At 37.5% G+C, this 18,017-nt stretch overlaps 1 protein-coding gene across 5 annotated transcripts in view; it reads right to left on the bottom strand.

Annotated features, from left to right (window-relative positions):
- xrcc4 (X-ray repair complementing 4) overlaps positions 1-18,017 on the bottom strand; it is a 71,004-nt gene that overhangs the window by 9,476 nt on the left and 43,511 nt on the right. For 3 of the 5 annotated variants that reach the window (XR_015500273.1, XM_087269030.1, NM_200786.1), the window contains 1 exon segment: positions 16,645-16,786. The exons of the other annotated variants lie outside the window; for them this stretch is intronic. Coding sequence is in view for 2 of the 3 variants with exons in the window: in XM_087269030.1 (XP_087125156.1) it covers positions 16,645-16,786 (142 nt within the window). In the remaining variant the exon portion in view is untranslated. 5 annotated transcript variants of the gene reach the window in all.

Here is an 18,017-nt window from a genome sequence, read left to right as displayed (position 1 = left end):
GTCAGAGTGTCACGGTTTATTTTGCAGAGTCCCGCTCAGCTGTCAGGAGAGGTGGTGGTTTGGTGGTGTTCGACGAGGTGCGCGACATGTCTGAAGAGTGAGGAGAGATGCGGTGGGGAGGGGTGAGAAGTGAGAGACGCGAGATTACCAGGAGATTATCACTTGTTTGCGGGCATCCTGAGACTCGAAACTTCCCGCCCTACTCATAATTCTCTCTTCATATAGCCGTATGCCTATAACATATCCTAAAACACTGTGATATAACCGCGCTCGGATTGTATCGCTTTCTCACTGCAATCGATCCGCTCTAGAGTTTGTTTCAATCGAGCCGAGACCACCTCAGTCAAGCGATCTCGGAGCGATTGATTTGGCGCGAATCCGAGAGCGATTGGTGGTTTCACATATGCCAAACTACCGCGCTAACTGGGTAAACGAGACAGGTTCCCAAACAAAAGTGTAGGTGTGAAAGCACCCTTACGCAGTTGTAATCGTAGAAAAAATCCTGACAAATTTTTTTGCAGCCCGACGCAAAGCAGAGACACTGTTAATATGAGCAATGTTAATTTATTCACCGAAAAACACAAAGCTGACAGAAACTAAAACAGCTGATGGAGTATACACTAACCTGCACATTATTCAGACACAAGATGGCGCCAAACAGTCAAAAACACAAAGCTGACAGATGAAAACAGCTGATGGAGTATACACTAACCTGCGCATTATTCAGACACAAGATGGAGCCAAACAGTCAAAAACACAAAGCTGACAGAAACTAAAACAGCTGATGGAGTATACACTAACCTGCACATTATTCAGACACAAGATGGAGCCAAACAGTCAAAAACACAAAGCTGACAGAAACTAAAACAGCTGATGGAGTATACACTAACCTGCACATTATTCAGACACAAGATGGCGCCAAACAGTCAAAAACACAAAGCTGACAGAAACTAAAACAGCTGATGGAGTATACACTAACCTGCGCATAATTCAGATGCAAGATGGCGCCAAACAGTCAAAAATACAAAGCTGACAGAAACAAATGTGTTTTTCACAGAGCATAAAAATGTTAGTTCTGTGGGTCTCGTCTATCAAATCTGAGCTTTATTTTGTATTTTCTATTGGATTCGGCTCAGGTGACTGGCTAGGCCATTCTACAGCTTGATTTTCTTTCTCTGAAAGCCTCTGAGAGTCTCCTTGGCTGTGTTTTGGATTACTGTCTTGCTGAAATGTCCACCCTGCCTTCATCTTAATCATCCTGCTGATGTAGATGTTGCACTGAAGCAGCTGATGTTCATTTACACTGAGGAAGTGCAGAGGCTTGCTGAAGAACTATTGAGAGATTTCAGCTGCTGTCTGGGCTTTCACTGCCGAACTACACCTTCCTTTCTTCATGTGCTCAATACTTTTTCCCTGCGACATTTCATTCAATTGTGCATATTTGTAAACTAATTAGATTAGCTTTTGCATATATGGATTTCTTTGGTTGGGGAAAATTTCAAGTCAGCGGCACCTTTAGAAATACGTTTTCTGAGAAAAATGGTGACGTGTTCAATACTCATTTCCCTCACTGTAGACTCCTACAAAGACTCACTGTCGGGTCTGAAAGTGCGTTTTAATCAAGTATCTTGTAAACGTGTGCTGGTTCAATCCGCAAAACTGTTTGAGGCGCCCACAGAGACACAACAGCCTCTCTATGGTGTGCTGGTACCAAACAAACACAACGATTTTGATCTTCTCTCCCGTTTAAACACTACAATCGAATCAAATCATTCATTCATTCTCATCTGACTCTAAGAAAACCACATTTTATTGAAGCGAGTAACTCAAGCATCTTTTAAAAAAGCAAACTCCAAACGCTGATCTATGCAACGATGCTCAGTCAGCGTGGTCTGCGTGTAAACACTGCATCTGCATTTCTGCACACGTAAATATCAGCCTGATCAAGGGGTTTCCCTGTGCGGCCGGCATCTGGAAGTCATCGGGAATCGACTACGCTCTCCTGTGAGAACGGGTTTGATGACCCACAGAAAGAGTTTCTTTCCTGCTGCCCTTCTGGGAGGAAATCCACAGGTAGGGCCATGATGACTCGATGGCTGATACAGTTGACTTATGCCCAGTTCAGACTGCGTGATTTTAGCCCCGATTTTGGCTCGCCGACAGGTTTTGAGAAATCGCCGACAAATGCCTGAAATCACAGGCAAATCGCTGCTCGTGCACGTGAGTGACAATCACACAGTATGAACGATCAAAGATGCGATCTGAGAGAATTGCCGATGAGTCGCCGATGCCTGCGAGATATTTGGCGTGCTGAATATCTGGAGCTGTCGGCGATTCAAATCATGCCGTGTGAAATGAGTTTTGACTGAAAATAACATCAGCGATCGCCTACAGCCAATGAGAGAGCAGCTTTCACTTGTGTGTGTGTGTGTGTGTATACCTGCTGCAGGCCAGCGGGAGGCTGGGGGAGAAGTTAAAAGCGCTCTTTTTCGGTTTATTTGGACCCACGAAATGGAGGAAAAACTAGTGGAGGTTTGACAGGACTCAGGAGCAACCGTGTCTGTTTGACGTTTCATACAGAAAGAAATTAGTTTATTATCAACGTTGAGGAGAAATGGCTAATTCCCTTTAAACCCAGGTGAGCAAACATGTACATGTTCTACCCCATTAAAGGCTTCTTCCTCATTTTGTAGTTATGAGAACGTAGTTTGGACGAAGTTGTCGGCGATTCTTCCTATAGTAAAGTCATGCAATCTGAAAGCCCCTGTCAACGATCCATCTTGCAGTGTAAACAAAGCAGCGACGAAACGCCAGCCCAGATAGTCATGTGAAAACATCTGTGACACGACTAGTTGGAAAATCATGCAGTCTGAACTCGGCATTAGAGCTACCAGTACAATCAGAACACACTCTCTGGTATAAAAATGCACTCGACTGTTAATGACTGAAAATGAATTAGGCAAATAAAAATAAATTAAAAAATGACTCTGAATGTGGTGTTTAAGGAAAAATTGACAACAAAATACTTCACCAGCATCGAACAGAAAGCGGTATGTCTAATACGCCAAGAAAGTATAGCTGTTTTGAAACCACAACCTAAGGGGGTGCTCACACCGAACATGCATTTACGTTACAAACACGCAAGATGCACCGCGCTGCATTTTTGTTGACAAGCAAGAAAGTAGCATGGTGCACTTTTTTAATGTTGTTAGTCAACGACTGAATCAGCTGGGTATTATGCGAGAGTGTTGCTGTTGATATTAATATAACTATTTTCAGGCTCATTGTTTACGTTAACACACTCATAATAACATGACTTGGAATAACAAAGACTAAGATTCTTCTTTCGTTTTATGTCATAGTTTTATGATTGATATGAGCATATTAATACAAGCTCAAATGAGATTGTTGTAAATTTGACCCAAATTATATAATAATTCTGGTTGAATGTATTGATTTTCCATGCATACATTCACTTTAAAAAGATCTTTAATCAAAGATGTGTGGTTTTTATCAATTGATCTGTATATTCTGCAGTGAGAATTATTCATTCATTCATTCATTTATTAGTCCCTTTATTAATCCGGGGTCGCCACAGCGGAATGAACCACCAACTTATCCAGCTAGTTTTTACGCAGCGGATGCCCTTCCAGCCGCAACCCATCTTTGGGAAAGCAGTGAGAATTTGATTATTGTAAATTTGACTGAATAGTAAACTTTAAAAAACTTATATAAATAAATTATTTTTATGTTAATATGAGATTTTTTTTCTAGCAGACAATATCTTTTCTATTCTCCACTGTAAAAATGATCACATTATTGTTATGAATATTATTATATTGTTTTATGATGATTGAAGAGTAAATATAAATAGCAGTGCAAATTCATTTGACTTGTAAATTTGACTCAATAACTATTTAAAAAGCTGTTTTGTGTTAATATGACCTGTTTCTGTCTGATGTTACATGTTCCATGCATACTGCCACTATAAATAAAAGTTATTTTTTGAAGGACTTGACATGTGGCCCTTGATGTGGCCCTCGGATCTAAAAAGTTTGCCCACCGCTGGACTAAGCCAAAGGAAAATAAATGAATGAAGTAGAAATTTTAAGAAATGGCTTCTTAATGATCAACATTGGGAAAACTAAGCTTTGTATTTTTATTGGTATGGCCTTCTAGCTAAGGAACCATCGATAAAAAAACTAGTCTTAGGGCTAATTTGGGAAAATGTAACTGACTGTACATTATACTGTGTTGTGTGATAAATAAACTAAAATTTGTATTTCATTAGCCCTCCTGTTGATTAATAAATCAAAAATTATAAATGCATAACCCCAATCTAACACAAACACATAGACAAACACACACATACACACACACACACACACACACACACACACACAAACACACAAACACACACACACACGCACGCACGCACGCACGCACGCACGCACGCACGCACGCACGCACGCACGCACGCACGCACGCACGCACGCACGCACGCACGCACGCACGCACACACACACACACACACACACACACACACACACGTGTTCCTATATCCCTGTGGGGACTCAACAGTATATTCTCTCCCCCACTACACCTACAACCCATCTTTACATTTTCAAAATACTTCATTCTGTGAGATTTACCCATGTTTACCTGTGGGGACTTCAACTTTCAAGTCCCCATGAGTCTGTGTGCATTCAGGTTTACGTCCCCACTGGGATATAAAAACACACACAAGAATGAGGGAAAACCTAGATGTTTAGAGTTTGTGATGAAGATGAGGTTATTTCTTTATGGAACATAGATTTGAGGATTTACATAAAATGTAGCCACTTTATTTTAGAGGTTTAGGGAAGGTGAGACATTTCTGACCCAAAGGGCGATTGGTGTATACAGAATTCAAGCACAACACGGGGGTCAATAGAAGTTTCTCAGTAAAGGTGGGTGAACATTTCCAGAGAAATATTTTACAGACCGGAGGGGTTCCCCAGGGCTCTGTTTTGGCTGTAATTTTCTATTTATATAGTCCCCCTTGGATCAATTTTTAGTAAAATATGGTCTTCTCAATGTTGTGTGGATGACACTCAGGTTTATTTGCCAGTCAATCTAAACTCCGTGGGTCTTGAATCCCTCAAGGCCTGTTTGACTGAGGTGAAGGCCTAGCTGTGTTTACTTTGAAATCTGAATTAATTACTTTCACCCCATCTGAATCTCCCTAAAATTGGACTCCATTATACAAAAGCTGTTATCTTTAAGTCTAGATTTTTTTAAAGCCATTCGTCTGTTATGAGTTGTGAACTTTTCTCATTTGTTGTTGTCTGTTTCCCTTTTTGTACATTTGTTGGAAAGCACATCTGACAATAAAATTTTGGTAAAAAATTGTGCTATATAAAGCTGTCATTGTCATGAACACAAGCTGCTGTAAGCTGTTATATTTGCTGTTGTGATTCACTGGGACAGGGTGGGAACTGTCTGTGTTGAAGAAAAGGTTTTGTGTTTCTTTTAAATTATCACAGACATGATGAGACGCTCTGGATGTGGTTAGAGAGAGGCAGTTCTTTGTAAACATGGGGAAAAAGTTACTTATAAAAGACTTGAGGGAAAGACATTGGTGAGGGGGGCTACTTGCAATCATGCATTATTTATTTTACAAAGGTAACTCAGGCCCTGTTTAGTTTGAAAATGCATAAGTTTTGCTACAGTTCCTCTATCCGTCCACACTACGGCGGAGTTTGAGAGCAGAAAACAGAGCGTTTTGGAAACGCTGAAGAGGCCGTTTTCATTCTAAAACGCTGCTGCGTCTCAGTGTGGATGGGGGAAAACGGAGACACCTGAAAACAAAGGCGGGGCTGCAGACATTCGCCTCTCTGATTGGGGCTTATTCCTCAATATTAAGTAGCCCAACACACACAGTTCAGTCTCACATTCTCTGCGTGTAAGATCAGACTTTGCAAGTTTGACATGGAAAACAAACTCCCGAGTGTCATTTATAAAGTCATTCACATCACCCTGGCTATGCTGTTTCACTGTCTTAACAATCAAATGAAAACATGGTATGAGGAACTGCTGTTTTCATTTTGATATTAGCAACTTAACAGACATCAAAAATGTTGAGGCGTCGTGTTGCTGCTTAATATGAGCGTAATCTTCATGAATATTTATAACAAGACGGCTGCCTACTTTCGTTTTCAGTGAAAATACGAAACATACCCCAATTTTCACTAAATATCAGTATTAAAAATCAATAATGGCCATTTTAAAAGTATAACGTACAATAAGTTTATACAATAGAGAAAAAAAGGCAAGCAATGTCCGCGGTTACATTGATTAGGATATTGACCTCGCTTATCCTTGCGCTCAGCCAAAACACGTTACCTGAAAACCAGTAATAGATTCAAGAGACCAAAGTCGGGGAATATGTTGTTGATATAGACAACAAGATGAATTATAGATCACCTTTAACAAATATAGTGAGATTCAGTGGCGTAGCGGACGGGCCCGCAGGGCACGCACCGCGGGGGGCCCCATGTGATTAGGGGGCCCCGCCTCGTCACGATTTTCAATAATTGAAAATCCGGCAACTGCAATAATCAAACTCTTCTGTGGTCTGTGGTCGGAACCAAAGTTCACATGTCTGTGTTCTCTGAACACCTCGCAAGCGGTGGATTACTTCATTCTGATTGCTTGCTGAACTGCGTCATAGCTCATACCATAAAGTTGACTTGATATCAACTCTCCTCGACGCCCACACCAGAGAAGACGCGCCGCGCTGTTCCTCACCACTGGTTCTCATTGAAATGAATGACTTCTATTACTTTGACGTTCTCGCGGCTTTCGGATTGTGATCGCTCCTCAGTTTGTGATCGCTCCTCAGTTTGTGATCGCTCCTCAGTTTGTGATCGCTCCTCAGTTTGTGATCGCTCCTCAGTTTGTGAAGGCTGCGAAGACCCCATTGAGCTTGGAAAATATGGAAATCTGTATTTATACAGAAGAATCACATCCCTGATTGTGTTAAATGCATAGACAAAAAAAATAGTTGTTAAAACTAGTATATCTAAAAATTTGTCCTCTTAAGGCAAGTCACTCTGCGGCCATCTTTGAAATACCTCTCGGGCAGTATGCTCGGGCATTCTGTCTGAATGGGGAAACCTCAAATTCTCCAAAAGTGTTTGCCCAACTTACAATTACATTACATATTGGGAATCACGAATAAAATTAAACAACAACTTTCTCATAAGTTTAGTTTATAAACGTTCAAATCAAACAAAATTGACTTATTTTCAGGTTGCCCAAGCTACTTGAAAGGAACGAGATCACGACACCAACCTCAATTACAGCCGTTCTACACATGATCATCCTCTGGATAATGATCGTCTGATCGCGCTGCTCTACTGAGGTAATCCACAACTTGGTCTTAATGTTGAATCTCCTCCAGAAATGACAGCGATTCTTTGTTTACTAGTTTGTGGGTGTTTGAGTAGCTGCTGTCATGTGATGTGCGTTTGACAGGACGGACTGCACCTCATATTCATATCATACTGATTACAAAACCAAAAAAGGGTGCGCGACGTATTTGAGGACAGGGAGGGAGACGCTCGATTTCCAGGAGATTATCACTTGTTTGCTGGCATACAGGAGTCTGTGTGCATTTGCGAGAGACTCCCGAAACCTCAGAGAGACTTGGATTGTCTGGAATGACCTCCCACCCTACTCATAATTCTCTCTTCATATAGCCGTATGCCTGTTACATTTCCATTAAACACTGTGATATAGCCGGGCTCGGATCGTTTTGCTTTCTCACTACAATCGATCCGCTCCAGAGTTCATTTCAATCGAGCCGAGACCACCTCATTCAGGCGATCTCGGAGCGATTGATTTGGCGCGGATACGAGCGCGATTGCTGGATTCACATATGCCAAATGAACCACGCTAACTGGGCAAACGAGACAGGTTCTGAAACAAAAGTCTAGGGCTGCGTCCGAAACCGCCTACTACTCAGTAGGTACTGCATTTGAATGTAAACGTACTACTCGGCCGTTATAAAAGTACGTTCTATACAGTATGAACATGAAAAGTATGAATGGAATTCGGACGTACTACATCCGCAATTTTGTCATGGTCACATGACCTACCTGCGTCAATTGCGTCGCTTTACTCCCATTCATGAATTCGCTCGCGGGGCATCATGGGATAGCGCAGCATGCATGGGATGCGCACTCTAGAATCTCGCTGGAAGTAGTAAATCATCCGGGTACTTCTCGCATACTGATTTTCGAATTCTATGAATTTGGACATACTACTCGGCTCGCATACTGATTTAATCGTACTATATAGTATGGAAGTATGCGGTTTCGGACGCAGCATAGGTGTGAAAGCACCCTAAATGTACAGTAGTTAAGCTAGATTTTAAGTAGAGCAGCTAATAGCTCACATTTTTCAAGTTGCTTGCTCAACACTGTTAAATTGACAAGACCTTTAACAACCCAATCAACTTACAAAAGATGAAAAACGGCCAGCCTTACTTTGTTGCTCTTAAAAAATGTGCGTTAAAAGCACTAAAAGATTTGACATGCACTTGAATAAAAAAGTGTGCAAATGAACAGCAGACCTGAACGCACGATTCTTGAACTGAATAAACAAATGCTGTCTGCCTCTTTTCAGCCTTTAGAGGAGAGATGCTTTAAAAATGGGCTTTATTAGAGCAGATGTCATGGCACAGAGTCTCACCATCTGTGGACAGCAGCGATTGTGTGGTTTGCTTGGGGGGGAGAAAAAAAAACGTGGCACTGATTCTTGTTTCTCTTTAGTGACTTGTACTTTGCCTGCTGGGAAGCTGCTATTGGTGAATTTCTTGATGGCCACAGAGAGCCTTTAACTGGCAATAAAAAAGGCCATTTGCTCTTTGATTCCTCCAAAGATGCTGGCAGAGAGATGGACACACTGGCATGCAAGGTGCTGGAGGTCTGAACACTGAATGTGTTCATGATCCTCACTCATTAGTGATCTTGCTTTCACACCTGCTCTATATGCACGCTACAGTTCGAACACCATTTGTGGTAGTTTTATAGAAGATGCACTGAACTGATCAGATGTGAAAAACATTTAGAGAATGTTGGAAAAGATGATAAACTCCGAATATGTGCTGCAAACAAACATTACCAACAAAGAAACTAAACCAGCCAGCCAACCAACTAGAAACAAACCAAGCCAACCAACCAACTAATCAGAAAACAATACGCTTATTTCACGCGGCCGCCATTTTAAAGAACCAAAGCGAGGCTGCGGTGGGAAGAAACCCAGAAGTATAAGACCAGCACTGTAAACATTGCAGTAACATGCCGTGTACTATAAACCTCCAGCTGTTGCCGAGATTTCAAAATGCAGAAATGGTGTAAACATCACTTTAATATTATACAGTAAGCTTATTTTAAACAATTAAAAGCAATTTAGCATCAAACAAGATCACAATCTCAGTGATGTGCTTAAGTGTCCTCCTAGGCTTCAGCTCATGGCACTAGTTAAACACCATGAGGACGCTTTCCTGCTTCAGTCTATGTAACCCGGTGAGTGATAAACACTGCAGTCCTCTGCAGCACACCCTCGTGTTGTCTGTAATAGTGTTGTCCTGGAACTGAAGTTTTAAACCCGGCTATTTCCCCGCTAACATGGAAGCGCTGCTGAGCGCGGATGACTCGACTGATCTTCACGGCTTCGCGCTTCAGTCTCCGTGTATCTGTGTTTGGTTTGCGCTCAGTTTACCGCTCTTCACCCAGTGCAAACACAGATACACGGACTGGAGCGCGAAGCAGCCGTCAAGATCAGTCGAGTCTTCAAGCAGATCACTCTGCTCGTCTGTGTTTGTGCTCAGTATATAGCGGTGGATGAACAGATGACCTTCTCGGCCAATCACAATCATTTCTGTTGAGCACGTGAACACAATGGCAAATCAGCGCTGTTTTAAGAAAGCCATCAACATTGCCTTAAATGTTAGCGCGAAATTGCCAGTTTTTCTTTTAATTCAGTATCGTGACGAGTCTAATATAGTGAAAGAATCAGTTTATTAACTCGAGTTTGATAAATGGCATCTAAAACGTATGTTTGGGAAAGAAAACGTTTGCTAACTAGTGCCATTTCCTTTAACTTAGCTGAAAATGAGCTCTGATATCCCTTTTATTTTCAACATTCATTCAGAACGGATCTTCGGGTCACCCGGAAGGAGGAGAAATTATAAATTTGTGTCACTTTATCTTCGCTGATAAGATATACAGCCAAGTACACAACGTTCCTATGTAACTCCCAATGATACTTCCGGGTTTTTTTCCACCGCAAGCCTCGATTTCGCTTTTGAAAATGGCGGCCGCGTGAAATCAGTCTATTGGTAAACCACCACACAGACGCACTACCACAACTATCTTTACTGGGGGCTTCCAATAGACGTAAATATGTTTATACTGTACAGACTGTACATTTCTGTATATTCTGCCTGTTTTACATTTTCACGTCGGAACTTGCGACCTTAGTTGGCTAACGATGGTTTTGGGAAACGCACCCCTGGATGGGAGACTGCATGAGAAAGGGTGCACTCACACTATGCTATCCGAACCGTGCCCAGGCGCGCTTCCCCCGATTCATTTGAGAAGTGTGAGTGCTCTGAATCTAGCTCAGGCGCGGTTCAGTTGGCTGGCCCTGACCCGGTTGGAAGAGGTGTACCAGAGCGTGGTATACTCGGAGTGTTAGTGCAAAGCGTGCCTGAGCTTGAAACTAAGGCGTGGTATTGTCCTGCCCCTCCTCCACTGTGATTGGACGGCTAGCTCGAAAGGAGCACTGGTGATTTTATTATTTCTAATAATAAATAATTACTAAAATAATAAAAGGATTGCTCATTTCTAATTTATAGTCTAATATAGTAGTCGTAGTACTAAAAAAAATCAAGCCTTACGGAGCAATAATAACAATAACAATACTTTGCATCAAACAAAAACACAAATCTACGTAGCCACAATAAATAGCCAACAATCGTACATTGTATAATTTATATTATATATTTACTACTTTTAGAGCTTGAAACTGTCCGTGAAAACCAACATGAACATTCTTCAGAGCATGCTTTTGAGTTGTGGATCGACATCACAGAGAGCAAATAATTGGGAGTATTTTGGGTCTGAACGGCTCCTTTAATGTCGTCTGCCACATAAAACGAGACTCATTCATGATACACCGCCGCTAATTTGTGTCACGTTCATGAAGAACGTTCCAGCTTTCTCTGAGGCACAAAATGAAGCGTAATTAGCCGAGGCATTCAGAGCCACACAGCTGTTTATAAAGCTCATTCCAGCAACAGAATGAAGAGATTCCAGCTGGATTTCACTTGTCTGGTGTAAAGTGGTGTATGTGATCTTATTAACTATGGAGCCAGAAATATGGCAAAATTATTAGAATTTTAATTCCATATGGTTTGATTTATACACAAGTGTCAATTACTCTTCCCTGAACCCTGAAGTCCATTCTGACACACTTTCTGTATAATTTGAATTGATGCGATTTGAATATTAGAATGTTGATTCTAGTTTAGAACATTCACATTCTAAATTATATGAATGCAATATTCTATTAGGTTAACTGATACTTATCACAAGGAATACTTGATTCTGATTGACATTGACTGATAAACAGCACTTATATAATAATATTTATTTAATTTAATTTATTATTTGAAATAATTAAATAAAAATAAAATAAAAATATAAAATACAATTCCATAAAAAATAAACAAATAAAATTATTAAATAAATTAAATAAAACATTTATAAAAAGTAAATAAAATACTAATATAAATAAACAAAATTAAATAGATGAATGAATTAATAAATACATTAATAAATACATTAATTAATTAATTAATTAATTAATTAATTAATTAATTAATTAATTAATTAATTAATTAATTAATTAATTAATTAATTAATTAATTAATTAATTAATTAATTAATTAATTAATTAATTAATTAATTAATTAATTAATTAATTAAAAATATTTACTAAAACTATCATGTTTATTTATAAAATAAACAAATACAATAAATAAAGTAAAAAAATAAAGTAAAGAAATAGATAAATACAAAAATACTAATATAAATAAATAAAATTAAAAAAATTAAAAATAAATAAATAAAAAATAAATACTAAAACTATTAATGTTTAAAATGTGTTGGAAATTTTTTCTCATTAAGCAGCATTTGGGAAATGTTTAAAAGAATTTAAATAAATAAAGAAAAAGTAAACAAATACATAAATAAATAATTAAATAAATAAGTAAAGCAAATACATAAATAAATAAAATAAATAAATATTGTTTATAGATAAAAATACATACATAAATTAAAAACAACAAAATAAATAAATATTAAAATTCCATAAATTAACAAAAACAAAAAACTAAATTATTCAAATTAAAAATTAAATAATAAATAAATAAAATAAATAAAATAAACAAAAATGCTAATATAAATAAATATCAAAATAAATAAAATACATAAAAAATACTTAAATAAATATATAAAAATAAATAAATAAATAAGTAGAAAATAAATAGATAAATAAAAATATTAATATAAATACATAAATAATGAAAAACAAATAATAAATAAAAACAAATAAATAATAATAAATAAATGAATAAAAGGCGCCACCGTAAAGGAGTGGGTAGCACGATCGCCTCCCAGCAAGCCTGTCAGGCTTTATTCTGTGAGAACAACCAGTTAACATACCTTATAATTTTGCCATAAAGTATATCTTATAACTCCATATACTAAATCTTTTTAGCCAGGATCTGCATGCCACAGAAGTCTATTAACGTTTGGAAAGTCTTACCATGGTGGCAGAACCTGCTTCATAACAGAATGAGCAAACACATCCAATAAAAACTCTCAGTGTCCCTCAACACCTGACACATAAACCATCTGGCGCAAAGGCACCATTCTGTCATAGACCACCGCGGCCTGCAAACGTCATCCATCTGAGCATATACAGAGCAGTCGCTAACACTAGGAGACTACACACACTTTTAAACATTTACTCGGTCACACAAACACTCTTGTTTTTTAGCAGGTTTTAAAAAGACCCTCTTAAATCTCCATATCCCAGCATAACGTCAATACAGTATGAAGCCAAACTGTCTTTTGTACATGTCTGCCAACTTAAGAAACTTTCAGATTTGTCTGCCAACACAAAAAGACACAGGCTGTGTTCAAATGCCAGCGTGCAGCATGTCTATCTACTGTCTAATTTGGCAGCTCATTTCAAAGAGAGTTACAGTGTGGCTCAGTTAATAAATCAATTGAATTAAACACACAGCTCTCCTCATGGAATACACTAATCAGCACACAAAAATCAACAAACACTGGGCTATTTTTATATTTATCAATATTTTACAGTAAAATATCAGGAGAAATTGATATGTTTATCCATGTAATACTCAATTCATCAGATAAAACCATTTAAAAGTGATATAGGCTACTTTTTTTCTTTTTATGTTACATTCCACGATTTTCACAGAGTAGATTATGATTAATAATTCATCTGACTTTCCAGGACTATGAAAAAAACAACCTGAAAACAAATAAAGCAACTGGAATAAAAACTAATAAAAAACTAATAAAAACTGGGCTGAAAACAACTAGCAAATGAATAAACACATCAATAAAACCAAGTAAATCAGAAAAAACAAAACAGAAAGACAAATAAACCAACTAATAAACTGAAAAAAGAAAGCAAACTGTAAATAAAGGAAAAATAAAACAATAATACATAATCTAACCAATTTGGGGGTGTGAGGAAAATTAACCAACTAACTGATAAATCAACCAGAAAACAAACAAACCAACTGAAAAACAAATAAACCAACCGACTAACGGCCAGAAATCAATTAACAAACAGAAAATAGGAAACTAACTGTACAACAAACAAGTAAACAAAAAAAAAAAAAAAAAACGGGAATAAAAACTAAAAAGAAAAAAAAATTACCTACAATAACAATTAAAAAATAAATAAACCAACCAATTGCAAACCAATTAATTGATAAATCAACCAGAAAATAAACAATCTAATTACAATACCAAGCAGAAAACAAACTATAAACTGGTAAACAAATAAAACAAACCAATTAACTGGACAAATGACCAAAAAACAAACAAACCAATCAAGAAGATGACTGGAAAGCAAACAAACCAATCAGAAAACCAACTGAAAGACAAACCAGCCAACTAATTAACTAGAAAAATGACCAGTCAACAAACAAACCAATCTGAAAACTGACTGAAAAAAAATAAAGCAACTACAGTAATTAACTGACCAGAAGACAAACAAAGAAACTAATTAACTGACCGTAAAACAAACTTACCAATCAGAAAACCAATTGAAAAACAAACAAATTTAGCAATTAACTGAATAAAAATTACCAGAAAACAAATAAATCAATCAGAAAAACTACTGAAAAACAAACAAAGCAATTAAGAAATAAACAAACTGATTAATTGACTAAAAACCAACTAGAATACAAACCAACCAATCAGAAAATTGACTGAAAAAACCTTAACTAATTGACTACAAAAATGACAGAAAAACAAACAAACCAATTGGAAAACTGCAAAAACAAACAAAAAACAAAAAAAACTACATCAACAGCAATAAATTAGAAAAATTACCAAAAAAAACAATCAGACAAACCAAATTATTAACTAGAAAAGCAATCAGAAAACAAACCAACCAATCAGGTAACTGACTGGAAAACAAACAAACCATCAAGTTAAAAAGACAAATGAACAAACAAATGAACCAATTAACTGAACTAATGACCAGAATTCTGAAACGGAAACAAACCAATCAGGAAACCGACTGGAAAACAATAGAAACCAACCAAAACTACTGGAAAACAAGCAAATCAACCATACAAATGAAAAATAACCAAGAAAACCTCCAACAAAACAAACTAAACAAATGGAAAAGAAATAAAACAAACCAATTAACTGGACAAATGACCAGAAAACAAACAAACCAATCAAGAAGATGACTGGAAAACAAACAAACCAATCAAGAAGATGACTGGAAAACAAACAAACCAATCAGAAAACCAACCAGAAAACAAACAAACCAATTAATAAATTTACTGAAAAACCAGCCAACTAGCTAACTAGAAAAATTGACAGACAAATTAACAAATTAACTGGAAAAACTGACCAGAAAACAGAAAAAAAAACAATTAGAAAAACAACTGAAAAACAAACCAACCAACTAACTAACTAGAAAAATGACCAGACAACAAACAAACCAATCTGAAAACTGACTGGAAAAAAAACAAAGCAGCTACAGTAATTAACTGACCAGAAGACAAACAAAGCAACTAATTAACTGCCCGGAAAACAAACTTACAAATCAGAAAACCAACTGAAAAACAAACAAATTTAGCAATTAACTGAATAAAAATGACCAGAAAACAAATAAATCAATCAGAAAAACTACTGAAAAACAAACAAAGCAATTAAGAAATAAAAAAACTGATTAATTGACTAAAAACCAACTAGAAAACAAACCAACCAATCAGAAAATTGACTGAAAAAAACCTTAACTAATTGACTAAAAAATGACAGAAAAACAAACAAACAAACCAATCAAAAAACTGCAAAAAAAACAAAACAAAACAAAGCAAAAATCAATTAGGATAGAAAGATTACCAAAAAAAAAAAACTATCAGACAAACAAACCAACTAATTTACTAGAAAAGCAATCAGAAAACAAACCAACCAATCAGGTAATTGACTGAAAAACAAACAAATGAACCAATTAACTGAACTAATGACCAGAATACTGATATGGAAACAAACCAGGAAACCGACTGGAAAACAATAGAAACAAACCAAAACTACTAGAAAACAAGCAAATCAACCATACAAATGAAAAATAACCAAGAAAACCTCCAACAAAGGATGGATGAGACTGTGGGAAACCATGAAGGAATCATCCAGGAACAATAACACTGATACAACAACTCCAGAATAAAAACCATCACCAAATAATCTCCAAAACAGGGAGTGTTTCAGGACAAACACAACAGGTTTTCTCAGGACTGGCGTCCCTCAGGTGCCATCGGGCCTGAAAAATTGCTCAATGCAAATCGAAACCATTCATAGGATTTTTATGGTACAATTATGGAAGCCACTGAGAAAGTACTGGCAAACCAGGAGATGCAATGATACACATTTTCTAATAATGAATAAAAAAGTGCCTGAGACACAAGCACCAAGGGGGGCTCTAGCTGGAATAAATGCAAGACACATGGAAAAAGACCAATGATTTCCTGAAAATTGAAGAGGATTCTGAGAAACTGGCTTCTGTCTGCAGGGATGGAGAGAACGCTGCGTCCAGGATTGTGTGAAATGGACACCAGAGAATAAGACAAGCGGAATATTCACTGACATTTTTATGCAACGTCATTAATTTAGCTTTTCCCAAGAAACTGTTGGAGAGCATATATCTATATTTATATTGAGTTATTTATGTTAAGGTTTATACAGGCAGAAAGTCGCAGGGGTTTATGGGTGTCATGCAGAGATGGAGAGTGAGGATCTGTGAATGTGATACCTGGATCTGTGCTGCTGCTCCAGCGTTTTGCGTTTGGCTTGAGCCTCCAGTTGCTGCAGGTGCCGATGGCGGCGTTTACGGCACGGAGCCACGTCTGTGATGTCATTCAGACTGTCATCCATCGGGCTGCATTCTGGCATCTCTGAGAGACAAAACATGGAGATGTTCATGGGCTCTAGCAGATGCGCAAAAGCCTACGGACAATTTAGCCTACCCAATTCACCTGTACCGCATGTCTTTGGGCTGTGGGGGAAACCGGAGCACCCGGAGGAAACCCACAGGGAGAACATGCCAACTCCACACAGAAACACCAACTGGCCGAGGATCGAACCAGCGACCCGGCGACCCTCTTGCTGTGAGGCGACAGCACTACCTACTGCGCCACTGCGTCGCTCTGGCTGAGTTATAACCAAATAAAGGTCATAAAAAAACCAACAAAGCACTAAATAGCACCAAAGCACCAAATATTTAACCCAACTGGTTGAGTTATTAATAAATAACCTGATAAAGGTTAAAAGTGACCCAACAAAGCACCAAATATGTTTAACTCAACCATTGGGTCAAATGAATAACTCAGCGTTGTTTAGTGTGTAGATTTGTTTTAGTTTTTCTGAATTTAGCCACATTTTCTCGGACAGAAATGGTACGGACTATTTGTTTTGAGAACACAGTGCTCAGCATAAACGTAGAAAAAATATAGCCAAAATATTTGGGTGCTTTTAAACTGTCTGATGAAGAGCCGTGTGCTCGAAACGTCACATGCTTTGTGTCAGCCTTTTTTATTTAATAAACTTGTATGTTGGAGCTTTGGTGTTGCCGCCTTTTTGAATATATAAGGTGCTTTAAACTAATCAGTTTTATTAAACAGGTATATTTATTAAAATACGAGTTTGATCACCGAACATCTTTAAGAATAGAAAGATAATACACTTAAATTCAAATAAGTTATTGCAAGAAAATAAAATTACAACAACAAATAAACTAAATTTGATATTTATTTTGTTTCTCTAGATTTTTTTAGTTTATTTAAATTTCGTTGCCTAACATACTAATTTGACTACTTTTTTTTTGTTAGATTAGTTACAGTTATGGATTTGGTAATGATTAATCAGATGAATATAGACAGAATCAAAATTGCGACCATTTTGGTGGCATACTCGTCTGAAATTTTATCTATGCGACCTCAAAATATAATTGGGAGCATTTGTGCCAGTGCATAAAATTGTTGTGTGTGACCAGTTTTTACTGCAAAATGTTCAACACATGGGCGGATTCGGGAGACATTCATGCAGAATGCATCTCTGCACTTGAAACGTGAAACGCAGCGCTCAGGAATGGTTTAAAACAGTGGTCTTGTCCACATGCTGCAGTAA

This window comes from Danio rerio, chromosome 10 (genome assembly GCF_052040795.2).
Source record: "Danio rerio strain M-AB ecotype USA chromosome 10, GRCz13ab, whole genome shotgun sequence".
Taxonomy (NCBI): domain Eukaryota; kingdom Metazoa; phylum Chordata; class Actinopteri; order Cypriniformes; family Danionidae; genus Danio; species Danio rerio.
Note: the sequence above shows the minus strand (reverse complement) of the source record. Positions and strands in the feature narration are given on the sequence as shown.